Below are 22,465 nucleotides of genomic sequence, written 5' to 3'. Positions count from 1 at the left end.
CCCAGACCACCCTGCCTGGCAGGTAGCAGAATGGAAGTATGGCGGCCTCCAGTGGTCCAGGGAGGAGGGGAGAGGCTACCCTGGGCCTGGAGTGCCTTGTTAAATGACAGAGGAGGGAGAGAGGGCAAATAGGACCTGCCTTTCCCACCTCCTGGGCCCCTCGGTGAGATGGCTTCCCACATCAGCCAAGACCTCTTTGCCAAACTGGTTGTGGCCTACTTCCTTCTCGTTCCCAATGTCATCCCTCCCGGGAGGCCACAGGTGGACCGCTCCCCCTGCCTCCATACCCTTCAGAAGCAAACTGCAAAGAATCTTCTCCTCCCTCCCTGCCCCTAACATTTGGAGGGCCCAGGATAGGAGTACAAACACGAGCCCATACACCATATGTTAAATACTTAAAGATTACAAACCAAGCTAATAGCTTAAAATAGGTTCTGTCTTCCAGCCTTTGCAAAATATAACTTCATTAGGACCTGAAAAGCCTGGTTGGAATTTAGAATTCTCACACTCCTCTGAGCTCCTGGCCAGTGCAGGGAGACCTGGCCCCCGGCCAATGGCTGACCCCCGTGTCTGTCATGCATTGGGAGGGGGTAAAGGCAGTGGCCGGCACAATCTCCGGCAGGGTGTACCTGGGAAAGATACCTGCGCTGTGACCTGGAAGCCAGTTGGTCAGGAATTCCGGGTACCCACGGATCCTAGCCCCTTGAGGCACCATCATGGTTCCTGTCCCAGTGTGTGATAGCTCTGGGGGCTGCACAAGCAGGAGGGCTGTCAGAAACCCAGGGAAAAGTTCTCTTGTGAAAGCTTTGTGTGTGTGTGTGTGTGTGTGTGTGTGTGTGTAGGTGTGAGAGTGTGATCCTGGACCCGTTGTCCTTGACCGGCTGTTACCTGTCAAGAGAGGAGGCAAACGGAGCCTGACCACCCTCCCCCGGCCCTCCTGGGCAGTCTCTAGGAGTGGTTGGGGACACCTGGGTCTCCCAGAGAAGGAGTTTCCTGACCCAGTGTGTCGTCTGAAAAGTGTAGGTGGGCAGTGGTTGAGCACACTGACAATCCGCAGGAACGTGGGCTGATAGTGTCTCCACTGTTGTTTATCACTGCCCAGCTGGGACCCAGACACTGCCAGATTCTTGGGGGCCTTTGAATCTGAGCCCACAGTGGGTGCAGGCATCTGCCAGGTGGGCTCAGGATGTGCCTGAATTGATCCTTTCAAAGAGACGCAGGCGCCCTCTTGAGGGTGCTGGAAGAATTTCACCACCTTGGTCCTAGATGCTCAGACTCTGAAGCCAACTCTCATCCCCATTCTCTCTCCTGCCGAATCCAATTTCTTCTTCTATTCACACCCTTCCCATAGCCCAGCCCACCCATCATTTTGAGAGGCCTGTCATATTAGGAACCAGCAAGATCCAGCATCCCTGGGGTCCGGGCATCATGGGGCAAAGTGACAACGGTTTGGACTTACCTGAGGTTGCTAAAGATGCTTCCAGTACCCTGATGTATATGGAGGGGGTCCTTTCTGCAAACTGAGGATTTTATACCATGGCGTGGGTCAAGGGCTGTGGGCACCCACCACTGCCCCCACTGATTGCCTTTTGTCTGCTGCAGAGCGGGTGGGGGAAAGCCCCCACCCCATCCACCTCAGCAGGGAGGCAAGTGCTGGCCTGTTGGCCTCCTTCCGCGCCCTAAACAGGCACTCCAGCTTCAGGGGGATCGGGCCCTCACCCTGATCTCAAGGAGGGAATGTCAAGTGCCCCTGAGAATGGCAGAACCCAGCACATAACAAATCAATCCAATCCCCTCACCAAACTCCAGCACGGCTTCCAGAAGCACAGGGCCGTGTCCCTAGAATGTCCCTAGGAGACCTCTTTAAGACGCCTGTCTGAGAGAGCTCAGTGCTGCCTGGAGAATTTAGTGTTTCTTCCTCGCAAACACCTGATGATGGGCTCCTGACTTACCTTTCTTAGAGCATTTACCTGAAAGGGCTTATAATTATGACTCCTTCCTCTGTCCCTCTGAGGTATACACGTATCTCCTACACTCAGGAGTGTCTTTCTCAAGGACCTGGAAGCCATTCCTTTGAAATGTGATCATCAGGAAGGCTGGGGCCTGTCTCCCAGGCTCTATGGGAGGACAGGATCCAACTTTGATCACTGCAAGCTAGCAGGCACCCCTGATGCCTCATTGCATTTACACTGGCCAATCCTTTGTAATTTTTCACTTCTTTGACTACTGGAGCCCTTGCTCGCCCCCTCCCTCCTCCCTCATTCTCCCTTGAAATGCCCAGTCTCCTCTGCACAGACCGAATGAAACTTGCCCCGCTGTCAGTGGTTCCTGAATAAAATCTGTCTTTGCCCCTTTAATGTCTGTTTATCTTTGACACCTAGCTCCTTGGCCGGCTCAGCAGTCTTTCCCTTCTCTGGTTTATTATCAACACGTACGCCCAGGCACCCTAAACCACCCATTTATTCAGAAGATTCAGGGTATTGGGGGGTTAGAAGTTATTCTCGGCCTTTTTGCACCCTGACAACCCAGGCATCCCCATCAGTTATTCAACTAAGTTTTAAAAAGACCATTTCTGGGGCGCCTGGGTGGCGCAGTCGGTTAAGCGTCCGACTTCAGCCAGGTCACGATCTCGCGGTCCGTGAGTTCGAGCCCCGCGTCGGGCTCTGGGCTGATGGCTCAGAGCCTGGAGCCTGTTTCCGCTTCTGTGTCTCCCTCTCTCTCTGCCCCTCCCCCGTTCATGCTCTGTTTCTCTCTGTCCCCAAAAAAATAAATAAACGTTGAAAAAAAATTTAAAAAAAAAAAAAAAAAAAGACCATTTCTCTGAGTGGAAAGGTTGGGGGTGGAGGGCCCAAAGTGTGTGAGGTGAGGACTGACGCTTCCTGCCTGGCTCCCCCTGCCTCTGCCGCCATTGTTGGGCCCAAGCATTTCCCTGCTCTTCAAGCTCTGACCTTCACTCATCCAGGGATGTAGGTCTCTGGCTTTACAAACTGGGTGCCTTCTACCTCACACCTCTCCCAAGCTCAGTTAAGATGTGGGGCCTCTAAGCCCATACTCCTCCCCTCTGTCCCAGCCCTGCCATTTCTTCCATCCAAGGCTGGGGGTCCAGGTCTGGGGAGGGGGGCTGCCCCAAGCCCAGTGGTGAGTAGTGCTCCTGTGTCTCACCAGACTAGACTGGGATAGGCTTGAGAATGGGGCTCACCATTGCTTCCTCAGACTGGACTTGAGGACCCCCCACACACGTCTTCTCGGTAGCTGAAAGGTGGACGCCATCTTCTGTGCCCACAGCTGCTTTGGGCCCCGCACATACAGTCCACAGAGCACAGCCCAGGGCCGGAGCTCCAGACTCCCCTCAGTCTGCCCTGAGAGCCCTGTCTGTGATGACCCACCAAACCTTGGCCAGATGGGGAGGGTTTCTAAGAAAACGACAGTCCTCCAGCTGGAGAAGCCTCACCAATCTGACCATTCCCTGCTCCCTCCCCTCCCCCCCCCACCCCGCAGTGAGTTGGTACCCCGGGCTTGGGGAGGATGCTGGTCAGGCCACAGCGGGCCTGGTTCCCGTGGGCAGAGAAGTGGCTAGTCTCCTATCTCCGTTTGAAAAATAACTTCAGAATTTGGTCCATCTGAAACTCTAGTTCTTTTTTTTTTTTTTTTTTTTTAATTTTTTTTTTTCAACGTTTATTTATTTTTGGGACAGAGAGAGAGACAGAGCATGAACGGGGGAGGGGCAGAGAGAGAGGGAGACACAGAATCAGAAACAGGCTCCAGGCTCTGAGCCATCAGCCCAGAGCCTGACGCGGGGCTCGAACTCACGGACCGCGAGATCGTGACCTGGCTGAAGTCGGACGCTCAACCGACTGCGCCACCCAGGCGCCCCATCTAGTTCTTAAAAATATGTGGAAGTGGAACACAAGCCGGTCAGGTGCTGCGTTGCTCTGAGTGGAAAGGGTTGGGGAGGAGGGCAGTGCACCTTGTATTAAAAAACAACCCCTGAAAGTGGGCAAGCTTTAGCTTTTTTTGGAGTGGGTTGAGGTTCTTTCTGGTACGTAGTGTCAGGATGAGTGTATTCATTTTAACTTCACGCCCTCCGGAAATAAACTGTGCAAATGCGGAGGGGGCTGGGGAGAGGAAAAGGACTAGGATTGGAGGGGCGGCCGTGGCTCCGGAGTCCCCTCCGTTCTTGACACACACACACACCCCCTGGAGAAAGTGTGACGTGCTCTTGGCACAGCCATCAAACCAGAGCAGGGCTTGGGGGCCTGTTGTTGCCACAAGACAGGGTGAGGGGCTGAGGCAGCTAATGAGATCAGGAGCCTGGGCCCCTTCCCATACTTTCTCCTTGGACATATAAGAAATCAAATGAAGGAGGGGCGCCTGGGTGGCTCAGTCGGTTGAGCGTCCAACTTTGGCTCAGGTCATGATCTCGTGGTCTGTGGGTTCGAGCCCCACGTCGGGCTCTGTGCTGACAGCTCAGAGCCTGGAGCCTGTTTCGGATTCTGCGTCTCCCTCTCTCTCTCCCCCTCCCCCGCTCATGCTCTGTCTCTCTCTCTCAAAAATAAATAAACATTAAAAAAAAATTTTTTTTTAATAAATCACCCTTTAAAAAAAAAAGAGAGAAATCAAATGAAGGAACAAAGTCTCCAAACAGAAAGAGAAGGCACTTGACCAAGACCACACAGCTTTGGTAACAGAGCTCGGATGTAAACTTAGCTTTGGCTGGGTAGGGGAGCAGGAGACGTGTAGCTGGCCTTGTTCCCTGGCCCCTTCCAACTCTCCTGCCCCCACCTCTGCTCCCGTCTCTCCGTGGACACTCACTGATCTGGGGTGGGAGGAGACCTGACCATCGATGCTGGGTGTGGGGGTCAGCACTCTATGCCAGAGGGGGGACACGGACCACAGTTTCCAGCCTAGTTGAAGAGTGTGGGTTTTTCCTCTAGGTCCCCAGGAGCAACGGATATATTTGATTGAAACAGGCATGAGGAAACCCCATCTCTTTTTAAAAATATCACCCTGAAAGCCAGCATCAGAACGGAGGTGCCTGGGCAGGGGAGAGGGGCGGTGAGGTGACAGTCCAGGCGAGGGTCGCTCAGGGCCCAGCCTAAGCCAGGAGCAATCCAGAGAAGGGGACCAGAGCTCAGGCCTCCGAGAGAGAATGGACAGGATGTGGGGATTAAGGGAGAGAGGACAGGGGATTTTCAGCCCAGGGGAGTGGGGAGCTGTGAGGCTTCACTGAGCTTGACCACACGTGTTTTTAAATGAATGGTCTCAGGCCCAAGTTCGGGGTTGTCTTTATTGGAGCTTGGAATGTCACTGCGATTCACCTTAATCAGAGGCAGACTGTGCGAAAATGAGCAACAGTGGCGGACCCCCAGCAGGGGCCATCGGGCTACATTGGGAACCCTGCTCGCCTGCAAGCAGTACACGGGCACACGCACACATGCACACACTCCTACACAAACTCACACTCTCACGCGTGCTCACTCACTCCCAGGGGGTCTGAGGCCAGGCACCCTGCCGGCTCAGTTCGCTCCCCGCCTCTTGGACGGGTCTTGTCCACACAGCGGGGACCTGCCGAGCTGTGACTGAAGTTCCCTTCCGCTTGAGGACCAGGGCCGAAGGAGCCAGAAGCTGCAGGCATTTTGCAGTTTGGGAGACGGGGATCCAGGAGGATGGGAGAGATTGCCAAGGACCGAGCAAAGGGAGCCCCGCTGAGCCGGGGCACAGGGGAGAAGATGCTGGAGAGGGATGGGACGGACGGGGGGTGGGAGAAAAGGCCATCTCTTCTCCTTCGTTCACTCCAACCGCACAGCCGGGGCCAGAGCCCTGGGCATAGGAAGCCTGGGGAGCATCAAGGGGTCCCCTGTGTCCTAGGAAGGCACTAAATGGGGAACAGATCCTGGAGAGCCTGGAGTCTCCCCCAAGTACCCCAAAGGGGACAGAAGGGGAATGACAGAACAAGAAGGGTCTTACATGCTGGTTGTCTGGGAAAACAAGACTGGGGAAGCACGAATCCTGCTTCCCACCCCAAACAGGGGGTGGGCAGTGGGCCGGGATGCAGCCCCTCTGGCCGGCAGAGGGGACAAAGCCAGGGCTGCCCCCTTGGTCTCCAGGGCGGTGAGTGGGGAAGCCTGGCCTCACCCGTGTGTCCGTGGGAGGTAGAGGCAGGAGGGAGGAACCTGAGCCTCCTGCCCCCCGAGGGCCAGGGCTACCAGAGCACGGCCCCATCCAGGTTCCCGTATCCCGGCTCGGCCCGCAGCCTCCAGTACGTGTTGTTGGTCACCCACCACTCCTTCCCACTGCTGTCTGTCTGCCGCCTGGGGGAAGGAGAGGGGTGAACATCCCGAACTAAGGCCAGGGTCCCCGGACGCTGCCTCCCATAGCCGGCCCCACTCAGAGTGAGGAGGGGCTGTATGGGAGGTGGCAAGGAGCCTGGATGGCAGAGGCCCAGGGAGAGGGCAGAGGTACCTGAAGAAGCGAGCCTGGTGGACGATGTTGTTCTCCTCCATCACTCTGCGCCTGTCCCGCTGAAGCTGCTCGATCCTTCTCTTCTGGGCTTCAGCGGCCTGTATGTTCCCCTCCTCCAAGTACCTAAGCACCCACATGGCAGTCAGGGGAACTGCCCCCCCCTCCCCCCCCCCCCCCCCGCCAAACCCAGGGGACAGAGATCCCCTGCCCAGCTCTGCCCCCAGATGGGACCCATCTCCCTGGGGCAACGCCAAGAGGGAAGAACAGGCCAAGCAGGATGCGGAAGCTCATGTGGAAGAGGGAGGAGCCCAGAGGCTCCAGGGTGGGGCCCACCTGACACTGACCTCTGGTCTGGCCGGAGCCGCGTGTCCGTGGAAGGCAGTGACCGTTTCAGCTCTGCCGTTAGCTCATTCAGCTCCAAGGCAAACTGAGTGAAGCCAAAGTTTCGCTCGTGGTCTGGGGGCATGGAGTCTGGGGGAGAAGGCAAGGGGCTGGGGCAGGTGGACTGTGCCATAGGCACCCTCACCCCTGCCCGGCCCTCCCTGACCAGGCCACTTACTGGGTTTCCAGATGCACTGACCGCCGGGCAGGGATCCCCGGTATAGCCCCTCGTGCCACTTCCCGGAGAGTCGGTGGAGGACACGGCCGCTCCGGCTGAACACGGCCCCCTGCACTTCGTGGACGTTGGAGCTCCAGTACTTGGCCTGGGGTGGGGGTGGAGGCAGGGGACTTAGGGAGGTGTCCCCTCCCCTCCCCCAGGGTGAGCTGCTGGCGGCAGACAGGCAGGGTCAGGGTGGGGATGCCCACCTTGCAGAAGGTGATCTTGCAGTGACAGGAGCTGTCCTGCGTGTTCCGGATGAGCACCTCCCCATAGTGCTCGATCCAGCGCTGGCCGCTCAGAATGTTGTGAATGCAGGACGTCACCTTATTCCACTCAAAGTGGTCCCCAAATCTGAGAGAGACAGAGCAGGGGAGGGCAGCTGGCTGGCCCCGGGAACAAGTGCCACCCTGAGCCAGGATGCCCGTCATGTGGGTCTGTGGAAGGAACACTGCGGTCCTGGTTCTGCCTCTGCGTGAAGGATGACATATTTATAGGGCGCTTGGGTGGCTCAGTCGGTTAAACGTGTGACTCTCGATTTCAGCTCAGGTCACGATCTCACAGCTCATGAGGTCGAACTCCTCTTTAAGCCCCGAGTTGGGCTCTGCGCTGACAGCACAGAGCCTGCTTGGGATTCTCTCTCTCCCTCTCTCTCTCTGCCCCTCCTCTGCTTGTGCACAGGCATGTGCTCTCTCTCAAAAATAAATGTTAAAAAAAATATATAGGGGCGCCCGGGTGGCTCAGTCGGTTGAGTGTCCGACTTCGGCTCAGGTCACGATCTCGCGTTCCGTGATTTCGAGCCCCATGTTGGGCTCTGGGCTGATGGCTCAGAGCTTGGAGCCTGCTTCCGATTCTGTGTCTCCCTCTCTCTCTGCCCCTCCCCCGTTCATGCTCTGTCTCTCTCTGTCTCAAGGATAAATAAACGTTAAAAAAAAAAAAAAAAATATATATATATATATATATGAACAAAACAAAAAAGATGACACATTTACAAAGCACAACAGTCCTCACAAAAAATATTGAGTCAACAGGTCTCCATTCATTGATAAAGCTCCTGAGTGCCTACGTCATGGGGATAAATACACAGAGTCCCTGCCCGTGGGTGCCAGGGACCAGGGTAGGCCCATTCACACGTTACCCTGTTTAATCCCCCCTTCCTCTGGGTTCTACTCATTACTCTTATTTCACGGAAGAGTGGACGGGAGGCTCTGAAGCATTAAGCCTCTTTGTTGCGTGCATAATTATCAAAGCTGCCAGACAGAACTTCTAACTCTGAAGCCCAGGATCTTCCCGGCCCTGGACTGGCCTCTCGCTAACTCCTGGACCATGCCGGGTAAGCCCCCTTCTTCTCTGGCTGCTGTCCCCACTTGGAAAATGACATGAGCTAGAGGACAGTGTTTCCAATGTGGTTTGCGATCAGTCCTGAGGTCAACTTAGGTCTCTGTGGGTGTGTGTATGAGGGTGGGTGCGTCTGCGCGTTGGCTTGAAGTCTCAAATGGATTTCTTACTGTGAGTCACGGTCAAGGGAGTGTGAAAGCCACTGCATCAGATGACCTCAGTGAGCCCTTCCAGCTCTACCGTTCTAGGATTTTTCCTGTTTCTGTATGCACAATGGCTGTAAAAATAGGTGTGAGATGTATAGACACTACCCTACCGCAACCAGCTTCAGGCCAGACCTTTCGATCCTGCCCCTATCACCTTACCACCCCAGCCTGGAAGACGGCCCGTAGGCTGGGCCTGGCTGCTGACCTTAGCAGCCCCATAGGCTGGGGCCTTAGGGACACCCACCTGGGCAGGCTGACATTGACGGTCCCCACAGGCACAATCTCCAGGGATTTGCCCCAAAACTTGTTCTTCCACTTCATGTCTGGAGTTGGGTCGGGAGAGGGAGAGGGAGGGCAGAAAAGAGACCAGAGAATGTTCCAGCCCCTCCCCCATCTGCCATTCACCCTCATGTCCGCCTCCCCACCCCTCACCACCCCCCCCCCCATGCCTCACCTTGCCAGAAGATGAAGTTCTCAGACTCCGCATGGCATGCCGAGATGGGGGGGTGGTGGGAGACCTTGGTGAACAAAGAAGGTCTCTTGACGCTGCCCCTGAGGATTATGGGGTCTGCTCCTCACCCCAGGGCTCCCCAAAGTCCCTTATCCCCAATCCCAGTTCCTCTCCAAACCAGAAGACCAGTGATTCCAGGTCTCTTGTCTCTGTCATCCTCAGCCACCACCCAGATTCTGTTGCCCTCTCTGTTCCCATGAGGCCTCACATGCTTCCTTCTCACTCACTCCCTTCTGGAGCCCCAGGACCCCTGTTCGAGGCTACCAAGTCCTCTAGTAGTGACAGATGAGGCTTCCTCCTGTGCCCTGCCTGAAAGCCAGCCCTCCTGGGGGCCCTCTTCCCTCACTGCTTTCTCCTTCACCATCGTCACAGCCTCCAAAAAAAAACCCTGGCCTTGCCCTCCTTGGAACGGCTCCATATCTGGAACTTGAACTTGGGTATCCCAAAGCCTGCAGCCTTGCCTCTCTCATTCCCTGTGGTCCATGACTCCTCCCAAGACTTTCAGCCACTCTGCTCTGTTGTGCCCTATCCGCCCTGCTCCACCACCGACTCCCGCCTGACATTGCTGTCACCTCCACCTTCTCACAGCACCCTCCACAACCTTCTGCCACCACTTGTCACAACACCTGGCATCGGCCTCCTCTGTGCTGCCCCTGGTTCCCTGCTCTTCATTCACCCCCACGGAGCCGAGGAACACACAGAGCACACGCCTGGAAACTTCTAATGCTACACTCTGTCTACACCTGGGCCCAATCCTTCTCTGAGGACCCACACCCAACCCATCACCTTCAAACCACATTGACACGCCCACCCCCAGAGAGAGACTAGAGGTGGCAACTCCTCCCACCAATTTATGGCTCCCACCCTGACCCCAGCCCCCCGAACCCACTGCCAGGCCTGGACCTTCCTCCTGGTGCAGCTGCCTCACACCCCTTCCTGCAGGCTCTGCCCTCCTCCACCCCACTGTCCTGCAGCCTTTCCCTCTACTTTTCTCTTTCTCTCCAAATAGAAGTATCTCCTGGGGTGCCTGGGTGGCTCAGCCAAGCTGAGTGTCTGACTCTTGATTGAGGCTCAGGTCATGATCTCACAGTTCATGACATCGAGCCCTGAGTTGGGCTCTGTGCTGACACAGAGCGCCTTCTTGGATTTCTCTCTCTCTACCTCTCCCCTGCTTGTCCTTGTTCTCTCTCAAAATAAATAAATAAACTTTTTTATGTTTTTTTTTTTAAGGAAATATCAGGGCGCGTGGGTGGCTCAGTCAGCTAAGCATTGGACTCTGGCTCAGGACGTGATCTCACGGTTCGTGAGCTTGAGCCTGGCATCTGGTGACCTTGAACGCTGCTTCTCTCTCTCCCTCTCTGCCTCTCACTCACTTGCGCCCTCCCTCTCTAAAAAAACAAAACAAAACAAAAAACTAAAGAAATATTTCCTGTTTCTTCCATTTTAAAAAAAGAGTAAACCTTTCTTTTCTGGATACACACACTTTTGCTCACATATGCACAAACACTGGCAGCAGCAATCTCTTCAGAAGGAGCTGGAGCTCATTTCCTATTGTACACACTCCTGTACTGGACGAACTTTTCACTATATTTTCAAAAACACTTAAAATCTAAACAAACAAAACACCTGCCTCAGCTCTATCCCCACCTCTGGCTGAAACCCTCTCTCTCTCTCCTCTTTCTCTCCCGGTCAACTGTTTTGAAAACAAGCTGCATTTTTTCTCTATTTTAATTTTTTCTTTTCTTAAGGAAGCTCTACGCCCAACGCAGGGCTCGAACTCATGACCCCGAGCTCAAGAGTGGTGCATTCCACTGACTGAGCCAGCCAGGTGCCCCATTTCATTTTAATTTTTTTTAATGTTTTTTATTTCTTCCTGAGAGAGAGAGAGAGAGAGAGAGAGAGAGAGAGAGAGAATCTGAAGCAGGATCCAGGCTCTGAGATGTTTACACAGAGCCCAATGCAGGGCTTGAACTCACAGGCCATGAGATCATGACCTGAGCTGAAGTTTTGTGCTTAACCGACCGAGCCACCCAGGAGCTCCTAATTTTAATTTTTTTAAAGTCTCATTTTTTCCTACGATACTCCTTTTTCCTAGCCACCCGCTGTAACCCGGCCTCGGCCCACAGCCCTTCTCAGAAACCTCCCTCACTCAGTAAACCAACCAACCCCGTCAAAGTCCTGTGGACCATCCACCCGCACTTGGCCTCGGAGCTCCTCCGCCTTCCCAGCCCACCCTCCTCAGACCCTCTCCCGTGAGCAGCCCGTGACATCATCCGTCCTCTAAGCTGGTGACTTCCGGGTCTGTCAGCCCCCACCTGTTCCCAGAGGCGCTCCGTACCCACACGGCCCAGGGCCTCCCAGACATCTCCCCGTGGAAGTCAAGCCCACGTAGACAAGGAGCCTCACCAATGCAGTTACCTTCCTCACACACTTCCCATCTTGCTAACTGGCACTTCCATACACCTGCTGGAGCCCCCGAACCAGAAATTCAAGGCCATCTCCAGCTTTTCCCTATCATTGACCACCTCCCCTATCTCTTACATGTAACAGCATTCTGTTGACAACTGTGTCCTGTCAAGGGCAACATGACACAGTTCCTGAATCCAACGTCCTCGCAATCCAGATGCCACAGCCTAAGTGCAGGTCTTTGTCAGCTCTTAACAGGGATGACTGAAATGGCCTCTTAATGGCGTTGGCTGACCCATCCGCACACCACGGTCTGAGCAATCTTTATAAAGTGCAATTTGGAGCATTGTCACTCTACTGCCTAAAACCCTCGATGACTCCCCATTGAAGGCAACCATTTGGCCTGCAGGGCTCCTCAGGGCTTGGGGCTGTCTTGCCACCCAGCTGCGTCTCTCATACCCTGTCTGGAGCCTCCCATTCTCCCCACCCCCTGGATTCTTGGTGCACGTCAATCCTCCCTCAAGACCTAGGTGGAGATCAGCCCCTACAGCATGCCTTCCTGGCTGAAGGGCAGCCTCAGAGCCTCCAGGGTCCCAGCTCTAGAACATGGTCCAATAACTCCCCATTTCAAGTCCACCCCCCACACTCGGCAGGGAGCTCCCTGGAGCAGAGAGCCCTCTGCACCACCGCCATGTGGCACAGGGCTCGGCCCGGAGCCAGACGCCCTGAGCTCTCTCTCCCGCACCCTGGCCCCTCTGAAGCCCCAGCCACCCGTGAGGGCCCCTCTTCTTCCGGGGCCCACACCTGCTCACTGATGAAGCGGAAGCCTCGGTCAGGCCGCTCACACTCGTAGGTCTCCCCCAGGACGGGGTTGAAGGGCTTACAGCCTGCTCGGTGGTACGTGGATGAGTAGGCAGAGACCGCAAAGGCCGCGATGTACACCTGCGGGTGGAAAGGCGAGGAGATGCCGCTGGAGGAGGGGGGCGGGGAGAGGCCGCTGGGGTGGGGTGATGAGGAGATGCCGCTGGGGCAGACAGATGCCGCTGGGGGTGAGTGGAGATGCCACCGGGGGGGGGGGGAGAGATGTCGCTGGCGGGGGGGAGATGCCACTACAGGGGAGGGGAGATGCCGCTGGGGGGGGAATGCTGTTGGTGGGGGGGAGATGCCGCTGGGGGCGGGGAGATGCCGCTGGGGTGGGGGGGGAATGCTGTTGGTGGCGGGGGAGATGCCGCTGGGGGCGGGAGAGATGCCACGGGGTGGGTGGGTGGGAGATGCTGCTAGGGTGGAGAGATGCCGCTGGGGGGGGGGGGGTGGAGATGCCACTGGGGGCGGGAAGATGCAGCTGGGGTTGGGGGGGATGCCACTGGGGCGGCAGGGATGCCACTGGGGCGGGGGGCCAGGAGATGACGCTGGGTAGGGGAGATGCCACGGGGAGGGGGGGAAGATGTCGCTGGGGTGGGGGAGAATGCTGTTGGTTGGGGGGGAGATGCCGCTACGGGGTGGGGGGAGATGCCGCTGGGGGTGGGGGAGAATGCTGTTGGTGGGGGGGGAGATGCAGCTACGGGGGTGGGGGGAGATGCCGCTGGGGGTGGGGGAGAATGCTGTTGGTGGGGGGGAGATGCCACTGGTGGGGGAGAGATGCCAATACAGGGGGGAGATGCCGCTGCTGGGGGGGGGGGGCAGGGAGATGCCGCTGCGGGGACGGGGAGATGCGGGGGACATGCCCCCGGGGGGTTGCAGAGAAGGGGGGCTGCCACCCCACTACAAGCAAGGACCCGCGGAGGTAGAGCTTCAGTGGCGGGGAGGAGCCCCGCCAGGAGTGCCGGGGGTACCATGCGCTCGCAGGGGTCCGCCACGCGGCTGGCCTGGTCCAGGAGGCTGCTGTACTCCAGCTCCTCGCAGAGCCGCTGCAGAGTGTTGAGCGGCTCGTTGAGCTGCACAGGCATGGACACCTTGGACAGGTCCTTGCCGATGTTGTTCCGAAGTATGTTCCACAAGCTCACGTCAGCCCCTGGCCCGCTGGCCGCTGGCAGGCAGCGGCGACGGGGTGGCCCCGCAGCTCTCCCTGGAACACACGCCCCTGGGCCCCACCCGGCCACGTCACTCTTCCTCCCGCAGGGTATCCAGACTTGGGGGGCACACAGGCCAACCCCAGCGCCGCCCCCAGTCCTGAGGTGCTCCTAGATACACTCATTCCCAAGCACCCCTCTGGACTCTGCAGTCGAGCCCCCGGGGAGATTTAGGTGGGTAGCAGGGCCGAGAACCACTCAGAGAGGGCACCTCCCGCTGCTGGAAACCCTGAACCCCAGAAGCCCCTCCTGAGCCCCCACCCTGGCCCTCAGTTCCCCTCCATAAACACAGAAACCAATGTTGGGATACAGATTATTCAGCCCATTTTACAGATGAGGGAACAGGCTCCAAGAAGTAAAATGACATGTCCAAAGCCGCACTGCTAAAGAGTGGCAAGATGGGACCATCTGCCTCTGTATCAGGCCCCATGCCAGTCTTCTCAGAAGACCGCACTGACGGCCAGCCCCCAGGCCTGAGCCCGACCCACCTCGGGAGCCGCTCCTGGAACATTCTGTAGCTCACAGCTTAGCCTTCCTTATCTCCTGGGGTCACCCTAAGCTGTTAGCCCATGAGTCACCACAATAGACTGCCTCCCAAGGGGTCTGGGCTGTGGACAAACACGATTTGCACCTCCCTCCAAACCCCTCCATGCCTGCACACCCAGCTAGTACCTTTCTGGTAGCGCTCAGCTCCCCTGAGGTCCAGCACCTCCTCAGACAGGCTGGTGGTGATTTCACTGGTGCACGATTCCTCCTCCTCCGAGCCCTGGGCCAGGACAGATGACAGGCTGGGCAGACTGGGCCTCCCCGGGCAGCTGGGCAGTGCCCAGGGCCTGGCAAGACTCTGCCCAGCTAGTCCTTTGATGGGAAGGGGGAAGACACGTATTTGGGGGAGGGGAGGATGGGAGCCCTAAGACTGACATCATGGAGTGTGCCCTGCCACTTTGGGAGGGGACGCCTGGCCCTCTCCCTGCAGAGAGGGAGCACAGGGACTTGGCGAACACCAAGGAAAGGTAGCAGGGCATTGCTGAGATCCAGGGTTCAGGGCTAGGGGAAGTGCTGGGGCTGACCCGCTCACAGGAAGAGGGCTGGGGTGGGGCTGCGGCAGCAGTTTCGGGAAGACCCCACGGGGATAAAGCACATCAAACTAGAGGAAGGGTCTCCAGCAGATTTCTGAGCAGGGCCACACAAACCCAACAGGTTTGGATGTGTTACCCGAGAGAGCAGCTGAGGCGTTAGAAAGGATTTGGGAATCTACAAATTCTAGTCTCTCTGGACCCCATCCCAATTTTCCCAGGGTTGTCCCCCACCTCACCTCATTCTCAGAAGAGCTGGCAGAGAGGAGAACCTCACAGGCATCAAAGAACTCTGTGTGGGAATCAGCAAGGGACAGGACGCTGCTCTGGGACAGCTGGGGGGTCAGCCCCCGCCCCTTCATGTACAGGGCTTCTTGCTGTGGGAAGGACAGGTGTCAGGCAGGGCTCCCCGGCCCTGACAGTTCCCTTGAGAGGGAAGCATGCTGGGGACTTTTACTGCCTGAGTGTGGAGCCCACCAAGCAGAAGACGCAGAAGGGAGAGAATGTGGTGGGATACGAAGGTGTGGCGGCTGAACTGGGGCCTGGGACAGGGGAACGTGGGTTCCATAAGAGCCGCTCACATGGCCTAGGCACTCACTCTGAGATGGGTTCCAAGCCTTCCGTGTGCATTAATGCAGTCAATCCTGACACTTACCCTAAGCGGTAGGTACTGTTATGATCCCCTACTTTGCAGACCAGGACACTGAGGCTCAGGGTCACAAAGCCACCAAGCACGGGAGCCAAATTCAAACCCACAGAGCCCGGCCCCAGAGTCTGTGCTCAGAACACGGAAGTCCCAGCTCAGCCAATCCTCAACTGGGGGATCCTGGGCCCATTGGTCAGATTCCCTGAGTCTTAGTTTCCTCCACCATGAACTTGAGGGTAAGGATCATGGCCGCATAGGACTGAATTAAGCAAAAGCATGGGGCACCTGGGTGGCTCAGTCACTTGAGTGTCTGACTCTTGATTTCGGCTCAGGTCATTATCCCAGGGTCATGGGATGGAGCCCTACATCGGGCTCTGTGCTGAGTGTGGAGCCTGCTTAAGATTTTCTCTCTCTCTCTCTCTCTCTCCCCCTGCCCCCCACTTGTGCGCTCTCTCTCTCTCTCTCTCTCAAATTAAAAAATAAATAACTCTTAAAAAAAATAGTAAAAGCACTCTGGGGTGCCTGGGTAACTCAGTCGGTTACGCCTCCAACTCTTGATATCAGCTCAAGTCTTGATCTCAGAGCCCTGAGTTCAAGCCCTGAGTTGGGCTCCACTACTTAAAAAAAAAAAAAAAAAAAAAAGTATAAGCAATCTGCACACTGGCAGGGCAGGAATGACCAAGGCGAGGCTGCTGCCAATGTTACATGAATTGGGTTGGAGCTAGGATTTCTGGACCCTGTTTTGGGTCTGAAGACCAACCATGCCTTCACTTCTGCTAAGAAAGAAGGTGCAGGAGAAATGGTTCCCACAACCCAGCCCGGCTCCTACCTCCTCAGGGTTGAGGGAGCTGAAAGAGTCTGCAGTGGTGTCCGAGGAGACGGAGAGCGAGTGGAGGCGCCTCGGGCCAGCTGAGGCCTCAGAGACCTGCGAGGAGACAGTGAGGGGACAGGGAGCCAGGAGGACAAAGCCCTCCCCGCCCCGCGATACTGCCCTCTGCGCAGATGGCCTCCGCCAACCACTCTCCCCAGACCCAGCTCCGCTCTCCTCCCCAGGCCTGCGGTCCTCAGCTTCAAGCCCTCTCCTCCCACACGCTCCCCTGTCCTTGAGCCTCACCCCCATCCGCGACAGCTCTGAACCCTGGTGCAGGTCCCGCAGTCGGTCCCACTCAGCGGTGAGGGCAGCCAGGACACTGCTGAGGGAATTGTGCACTGCGGGGCAAGGGCAGGCATCAGACTCCTCTCCCTCTCCCTCTCCCCGCCTGCCCCCCACCGCCCTCCAGCATGCACTCACCCTTCTGGGCCAGGGCCCAGAAAGTACGCTGCAGGTGGGCATAGTCTGGAGGTGGCAGCCCGCGGGGGCCTGAGGGGTCCCGGGACTCCAGGTAGCGAGACAGGTTGGGAACAGAGCCGTGGAGACGACCAACCTGGGGGTGAGGGAGAGGGGTCGAAGGTGACAGCTTCCTCCAGGACATCCCACCCCGGTGACTTGGGGTCCACACCCCACCTCACCCGTCCGATGGTGTCGTCCTTGGCGAAACTCTGTGTGCACCACATGCGGCTGGTCCGTTTCCCCTTCTTGGGTCTCTCAGTTGTCACTGAGGCCTGGCAAGTCGAAGGCGGGAGGTGAGGGGTGAGTTTCACTCAGGGTGGGGAAAAGGGCAGCAACCATGAAAGCCAGGAGAGGGGAAGATGGCCACGGAGGAGGGCACAGAGACATCTGACGTCCCAGAGGAAGAAGATGACACCCTAGTAGAGGCGTGGGTACAGCAGGCAGGGGTCACTCCAAAGGGGCAGAGAGACAACCCTGAGGCCGTCTGGACACGGGAGGTGGGTCAGCTAGGGAGATGTGCGGCTCTCCAGGAAACCGCAGCACACGAGGGGGCCTGGGGGCCTGTCCCGGGGAAGTGGTGAGGGTGAGGGCGGCAAGCAGGAGTCCCCTGGGCAGGGCCCCGTCTCCTCCCCTGGCCCTCACCTGGTGCGTGGGGATAACAGGGGCCGAGGGGATCCGGTGCAGGGACTCCAGGCTCTGGAGGAGTCTGTGTAGTTCCTGGAGCTTCCCCTGGCACTCAGAGAGCTCTGCGGGAAGAATGAATGAGGATATCCTCTCCCAACACTGCCTGGGCGCCCCAGAGTCTGTCCCTCGGCTTCCCTTCCTCCTCCTAACATCTCACCTGGGCGGCCACAGAAACCCTGACACTGTGTCCCCCTCCTCGGCTCAGGACGCCAAAGCAGTTCCCAGTTCCCACCACTGGTTTCCCAAGAGGGCTGGCATCCTCGGTCCCCATAACATACCTAAACTTTGCCGCCTCCACACAGGGTGCGGGGTGGGGGTGGCCCTGACTCTCTGTCCCCACTTGGTGGCACCTCCCCCTCTCCCTCTCCCAGGCCAACATCTCAGCTGCCTACTCCAGGAACGGGTTCTAGAGCACACCCCTTCTCTGACACTACTCCACGGGACCCCTCCCCGATTGGCTTTCTGTGTCTTCTTGTTCGTGAGCCCCGGCCCCGAGTCCTGTCTATGTGCCTGAGACGCAAGCCCCCGCCATTCTCGGTGAGGCTGGTGCTCCCCAGGGCAGGCCCAAGGAGATCCTGTTGGCTTGGAGGCCCCAGGTTCCCGGAGGCAGGGCTGGAGGTAACGGTTCCACCTCCTCGTGACAGCCGACACCTCCAAGACCCAACGGCACCCGCCCTGCCCACAGAGGCACAGTGCCAGGGGCCCCTCACCATGAGAGCAGCGGTCTAGCCCATCACTGTCCCTCAGCCAGGAAGACACCTTCTCCCGAGGTCCGACCCCAGGGAGAGCCGAAGCACTGCCTGCTGCTGGAAGCTGGGCACCAGGAGCCTGTGGGTGAGTCAAGAGTGAGGCAAGGCAGCACCCCCTCCGTGGATCTCGCAGTTCCCTGAAGCTCCCACCCCTGAGTCCCCATGTTACTGCCCCCCGCCTCCCCAGGACCTCCCTTACCTTCCGGTGAGTGGTGCTGGGCAGCGAGCCTCGGGGCATGTCTAGGCGCTGGGCTAGGCGGTGGGCACGAAGCTGGGCCACCCAGCTCTGGAACAGGTCCTGGGATTTGATCTGCAGAAGTGACGGAGATGGGGAGGGAAGCGTGAAAGGAAGGATTGCTTCACAGGGACAAGAAGTTGGGGCTCTGCTTCCCAGGCAAGGAGAGTGTCTCCCTGTCGTCCCCGGCTTGTGCAAAGGCTCCTTGCAAGGAGACAGAGCGCAGCTTCCCCGGGGTGACCGAGCCCTTAGCTCTGCACCTGTTCATGTAACAACCGAGAGGGACGTCTTGCCATTGGCTGTGGTATACGATGGGAACTCCCTTGCTGTCAACCTCAGGGACAGACCCTCAACCCGCCCCTCTCTCCTGCGTGCCCTAGTGTCTCTGCTGGGCTGGGGCCCAAGCCACTACTTGGCTCCCAGGGATGTCACCTTGAGGTGGTAGATGTTGTCTTCAGTGTCAAGGTCAATGCGCTGGGCCTTTTTGTTGATGGACATAACAGACAGTCGGACGTCAATGGAGCCATGAAGCTTCCCCTTGGTGATCTAGGGTGGATGGTGGGCAGGGAAAAATGGGACTGTTTTTAGGCCCCCGGGACCCCAGAGCCATCATCTCCCTGAGGTGACCTTAGGCTCCAGGGCCAGGCAGCAGGTTCACAGCATCAGCAGGGACTCGTCAGTTGTCCTCTGGTGCACAGAGCACCCCACTACGTCAAGTCATACTCTGAACAAGGGAGCCAGAGAGCAAGGAAAACTAATCTCAGCAACGCGAAGGCTGAGAAGGGAAACGCCCTCTCAGAAAGAGATCCTGAGGATGCCGGCCTCTAGTTCCTGTCCCCAGCACCAGAATGAAACAAGGGTAAAGATGATAAAGCTCTCTGGGCCGCCTGGGTGGCTCAGTCGGTTAAGCGTCCGACTTCAGCACAAGTCATGATCTTGCAGTTTGTGAGTTCGAGCCCCGCATCGGGCTCTGTGCTGACAGCTCAGAGCCTGGAGCCTCCTTCGGATTCTGTGTCTCCCTCTCTTTCCCTGCCCCTCCCCTGCTCATGCTCTGTCACTTTCTGCCTCAAAAATAAAACAAACATAAAAAAAAAAAAAAAAAGATGATAAAGTCCCCTGTTCGTGCAGACCACTCTGGGCCCACACTCAGCCCACAACCCCCAGCAGAGGCCCTGACTCACCTCTTGCCGCGTCGTTGCATAGTGAAGGACTCCGTCCTCGAGCACAAAGTATCTCTGTGTTTGCCCAGAAGGAACGAGAACCCAGGAGGCCGACAGAAAAGGGTATGGGGAGAGAGCAACCACACAACACACATGGACTTTTCTTCTCCTCCACACACACCCAGTGCTGCCTACACCCTTCCCCCCCATCCCCCACTCGCCTCTGCATCTGGCCCCTCCCTTTGCCCAGCCCACCCTACCTTGTGCCAGCCCTTCAGAGGCCACTTCCTTTTCTTGAGCAGGTGGCCTTCCTGCCTCTCGGGCATGACACCCTCTGCTCCCAGCCTGCCCCGAGGCTCCTCCTCTACCTCCCACAGCTCAGAGGCCTGCAGTCCAGGACAGAGAAGTAGGAAAGCAGTTGGTGAGGTGACCAAATCTGCCCCCCCCCCCCCACTTTGGGGCCAAGCTCTATCCACCCACTGCCTGCTTCCCCATCTCAGACCTGCAGGGCACTGCTGGGCTTTGCAGACTGAATGCTCTCGGCCAAGGAGTTAGGGACCCTCTCCTGGAAGTCCATGGAGATGGGAGCAGCCACTCCCTGCTGAGATGGTAGAGCAGGGTGGAAGGCGAAGGATGTCACCTTGTCCTGAGGGGACCCTTGAAGCAAGAGAGAGACCCCATGAGCACAGACCCTGCTATCACCTTCCCCGCCTCCAACCCTTCCCGCACCCTCTGAGATAAGGGCTCACCAACATCTTCTGCTCACCTGCCATGCCTCTCTGAATCTGTCCCTTCCCCACCCTGGGCGGGTTTCCCTGTCTACACCCTCCAGCTGTGGCCACTGCTCCCGGAGAGGTGGACTAGCACGCAGTCCGCAGGCCAGCGCCAAGAGACAACCACAAAAGTCCGCCCAGCCCCACCTTGGGCCCACATTCTCAGGCTCTAGGAAACACTTGGTGCTTTCTCTGGAAGATTCCCTAGGGCGGGGGGGTGTGGTGGTGTGGGGGGGGGGGAGCAGAGAGGAGGCATGGGAGTGAAAAAAAGAGACTCTAAAACAGGGCAGAGGCATTCCGAGACTGGACAAGCAAGATCTCAATCTGGCTTCTCTTCCTCCAGGACCCCTATAGACACTCCTCCACCTGCCGTCGTGGCTTGGAGACTTCTCTGTCATCCCAACTCCCCACTAATCAGTCTCCAGATCCTCTGTCTTAGGCATCGGGAAACTGAGGCCTGAGCCAGCCCCCACTGTTCTCTGTGCCTCCACCGTAGGATGCCCACCTGAGACCCTCGGTGCCCCTCAATGCCTCCATTCTACCATCCCGGTCCTTGGGGTTCCTGAGAAGTAACACCCACCCAGAGAAAGCAGGGGACCCTGCTTCAGTGCCCATTGAGGCACTGTGGGCGGGAGAAGAGGCGGCCAAGAACATGCCAAGGTCCACACAGGTCCCGCAGCAGTGCCCACAGGCGCCCTTGGCACCAGCCCTGGCCATCCTGGCTCCTCGAGGAGATCAATAATGCATGAGGTTCTGTGTGTGTGAGACAGGGAGGGGACTGGAGGGGCGAGGCTGGCCCGAGGCTGGGGAAACAGCTCAGATCTTCCAGTGGAGCCAGCAAGCACCTGAGGAGCGAAGGCCGGGAAGGGACAGGGATGCGGTGGGGTAGTGGTGGCCAGGAGGTAGGGACGGAGGGGCCCGGAGTGCGAGAGGCTGACCCGGTGGGGGTAAAACTCCTGCATTTGGCCATTGAAAGTTCCCAAACTCTCCTGGTGTTTGGGTATCTCTGTGTCCTTTTCCTGGCCCCCTAGAATCCTGGCCCCTCACTGCTGGCGGGTGGAGGGTGGGGGGGCTCTGTCAGTAGAGGGTGCAGGGTCGAGGGGAGCCCGGCGGGTGCCCCATTTCCACTTCCATTCCCACCCCTGTCTCCAGAGGGGCAGACCCGCCAGCTTCAGGTGGGAGGAAGCCTGCCTGGGGAATGTCAGCCAAAGCCAGCGCGGGCCCCTTACCCCAGGGTCCATGGACGCCAGTGCTCCTTGGCCCGCGCGCGCCTCTCCGCCTCTGAGTCACCGTCTCCGAGTCGCCCGCTCCCTCCTCACGGAGCCTAGCAGTGGCAGCAGCTGCTGCAGGAACCAGGAAGGAAGGAGACGTCGGAGCCTCCCCTCCAGCCGGATCTCCCCACCTCCCCCTTCCCGGCCCCTCCTCCCGCCAAGCTCCGGGCGGCCGCTCAGCTCTGCCCCCCTGCTCCCGGGAGGACTCAGGGCTGAGCGGACTCCCCAGCACTGAGGTAGCTTGGGAGTGGGGGCAGAGTCCCCACTGGGCGCAGCTCCAGATAGACCGCGGAGGACTGGGGAGCTGCTGGCCTCAAGCCAGTGGTGGTAAAGGGTTTACTCCTACTAGCATGGCCTTGACCCTAGTTAGTACCCAAGGCCATTTCCTTATTAACGCCCCCCGCCTCTCGTTTTACATCTGAAAATAGATTGCAAAATTTGGAGCCAGCAAATGTATCAGGTTGACAGGAAGGGATGGATGCCCCCGGGGGACCACGATAGACAGTGCCAAGAGCACGGTCAGCAGGCCAGCCGTGGCTAGAGAGGGCCAGGCAGCCCTGTGTGGGCAACCCCCACAGAGGCTCTGTCATTGTGGGTGATGCCCCACCAGGTCAGGACCCACTGGGGCTGGCGGTACCCGTGCCTAACACAGAACCCCCAGCTGGCATGGTCTCTGGATCAGGAGAGGGTCTGCAGCAGTAACCAGCTGGCTGTTGGAAAGGGCTAGCTGGAGCCACTCAGGTCCCCCCGGCCTCCCTTTCTGAGCACCTCTGCTCTTCTGCTGGAGTACTGTGTTTAGCACAGTACTCAATTCTAATTAAAAATTAGCCCTTAAGAAAGGTCTGAACCACATTAAAATGAATGTGAAAAGGACGGACACCTTTAAGGACAGTGAAGCTGCTTTCTGGAAAGAAGTGGGTTTTTAATGGCGGGGCCTCAGGCATTGCCAGC

At 57.8% G+C, this 22,465-nt stretch overlaps 1 protein-coding gene across 3 annotated transcripts; it reads right to left on the bottom strand.

Moving 5' to 3' along the window:
- Nucleotides 1-5,268: 5,268 nt before the first annotated feature.
- Nucleotides 5,269-21,652, bottom strand: OSBPL7 (oxysterol binding protein like 7). 3 transcript variants are annotated; one of them, XM_045488588.1, is made up of 23 exons: nucleotides 21,473-21,649; nucleotides 19,973-20,127; nucleotides 19,731-19,856; nucleotides 19,492-19,545; nucleotides 18,743-18,856; nucleotides 18,275-18,385; nucleotides 18,037-18,154; nucleotides 17,285-17,388; nucleotides 16,822-16,914; nucleotides 16,604-16,736; nucleotides 16,427-16,521; nucleotides 16,142-16,237; nucleotides 14,906-15,043; nucleotides 14,263-14,356; nucleotides 13,354-13,601; nucleotides 12,326-12,463; nucleotides 9,059-9,122; nucleotides 8,849-8,927; nucleotides 7,270-7,531; nucleotides 7,022-7,166; nucleotides 6,807-6,933; nucleotides 6,463-6,585; nucleotides 5,269-6,311 (listed from the first exon to the last, which is right to left on the bottom strand). In XM_045488588.1, the coding sequence occupies exons 2-23, from the start codon at nucleotides 20,045-20,047 to the stop codon at nucleotides 6,203-6,205; spliced, it is 2,646 nt and encodes an 881-aa protein (XP_045344544.1). In that variant the 5' UTR covers nucleotides 20,048-20,127; nucleotides 21,473-21,649; the 3' UTR covers nucleotides 5,269-6,202. The 3 variants fall into 3 exon arrangements, 2 of the variants coding, with proteins under 2 accessions (XP_045344544.1, XP_045344546.1); XM_045488590.1 differs by having other exon boundaries at nucleotides 7,270-7,414; nucleotides 21,473-21,646; XR_006714928.1 differs by lacking the exon at nucleotides 5,269-6,311 and having other exon boundaries at nucleotides 6,471-6,585; nucleotides 7,022-7,191; nucleotides 21,473-21,652.
- Nucleotides 21,653-22,465: the final 813 nt, after the last annotated feature.

This window comes from Leopardus geoffroyi, chromosome E1, assembly GCF_018350155.1.
Source record: "Leopardus geoffroyi isolate Oge1 chromosome E1, O.geoffroyi_Oge1_pat1.0, whole genome shotgun sequence".
Classification (NCBI taxonomy): Eukaryota; Metazoa; Chordata; class Mammalia; order Carnivora; family Felidae; genus Leopardus; species Leopardus geoffroyi.
Note: the sequence above shows the minus strand (reverse complement) of the source record. Positions and strands in the feature narration are given on the sequence as shown.

Excerpts from the sequence above, each read along its gene's own strand:
- OSBPL7 (XM_045488588.1), bottom strand. The coding sequence starts at position 20,047 with ATGGACTTCCAGGAGAGGGTCCCTAACTCCTTGGCCGAGAGCATTCAG. Across the intron at positions 17,389-18,036 it reads GCTAGACCGCTGCTCTCATG|AGCTCTCTGAGTGCCAGGGG; the intron begins GTGAGGGGCCCC and ends TTCTTCCCGCAG. Across the intron at positions 6,312-6,462 it reads CACCAGGCTCGCTTCTTCAG|GCGGCAGACAGACAGCAGTG; the intron begins GTACCTCTGCCC and ends TCCTTCCCCCAG.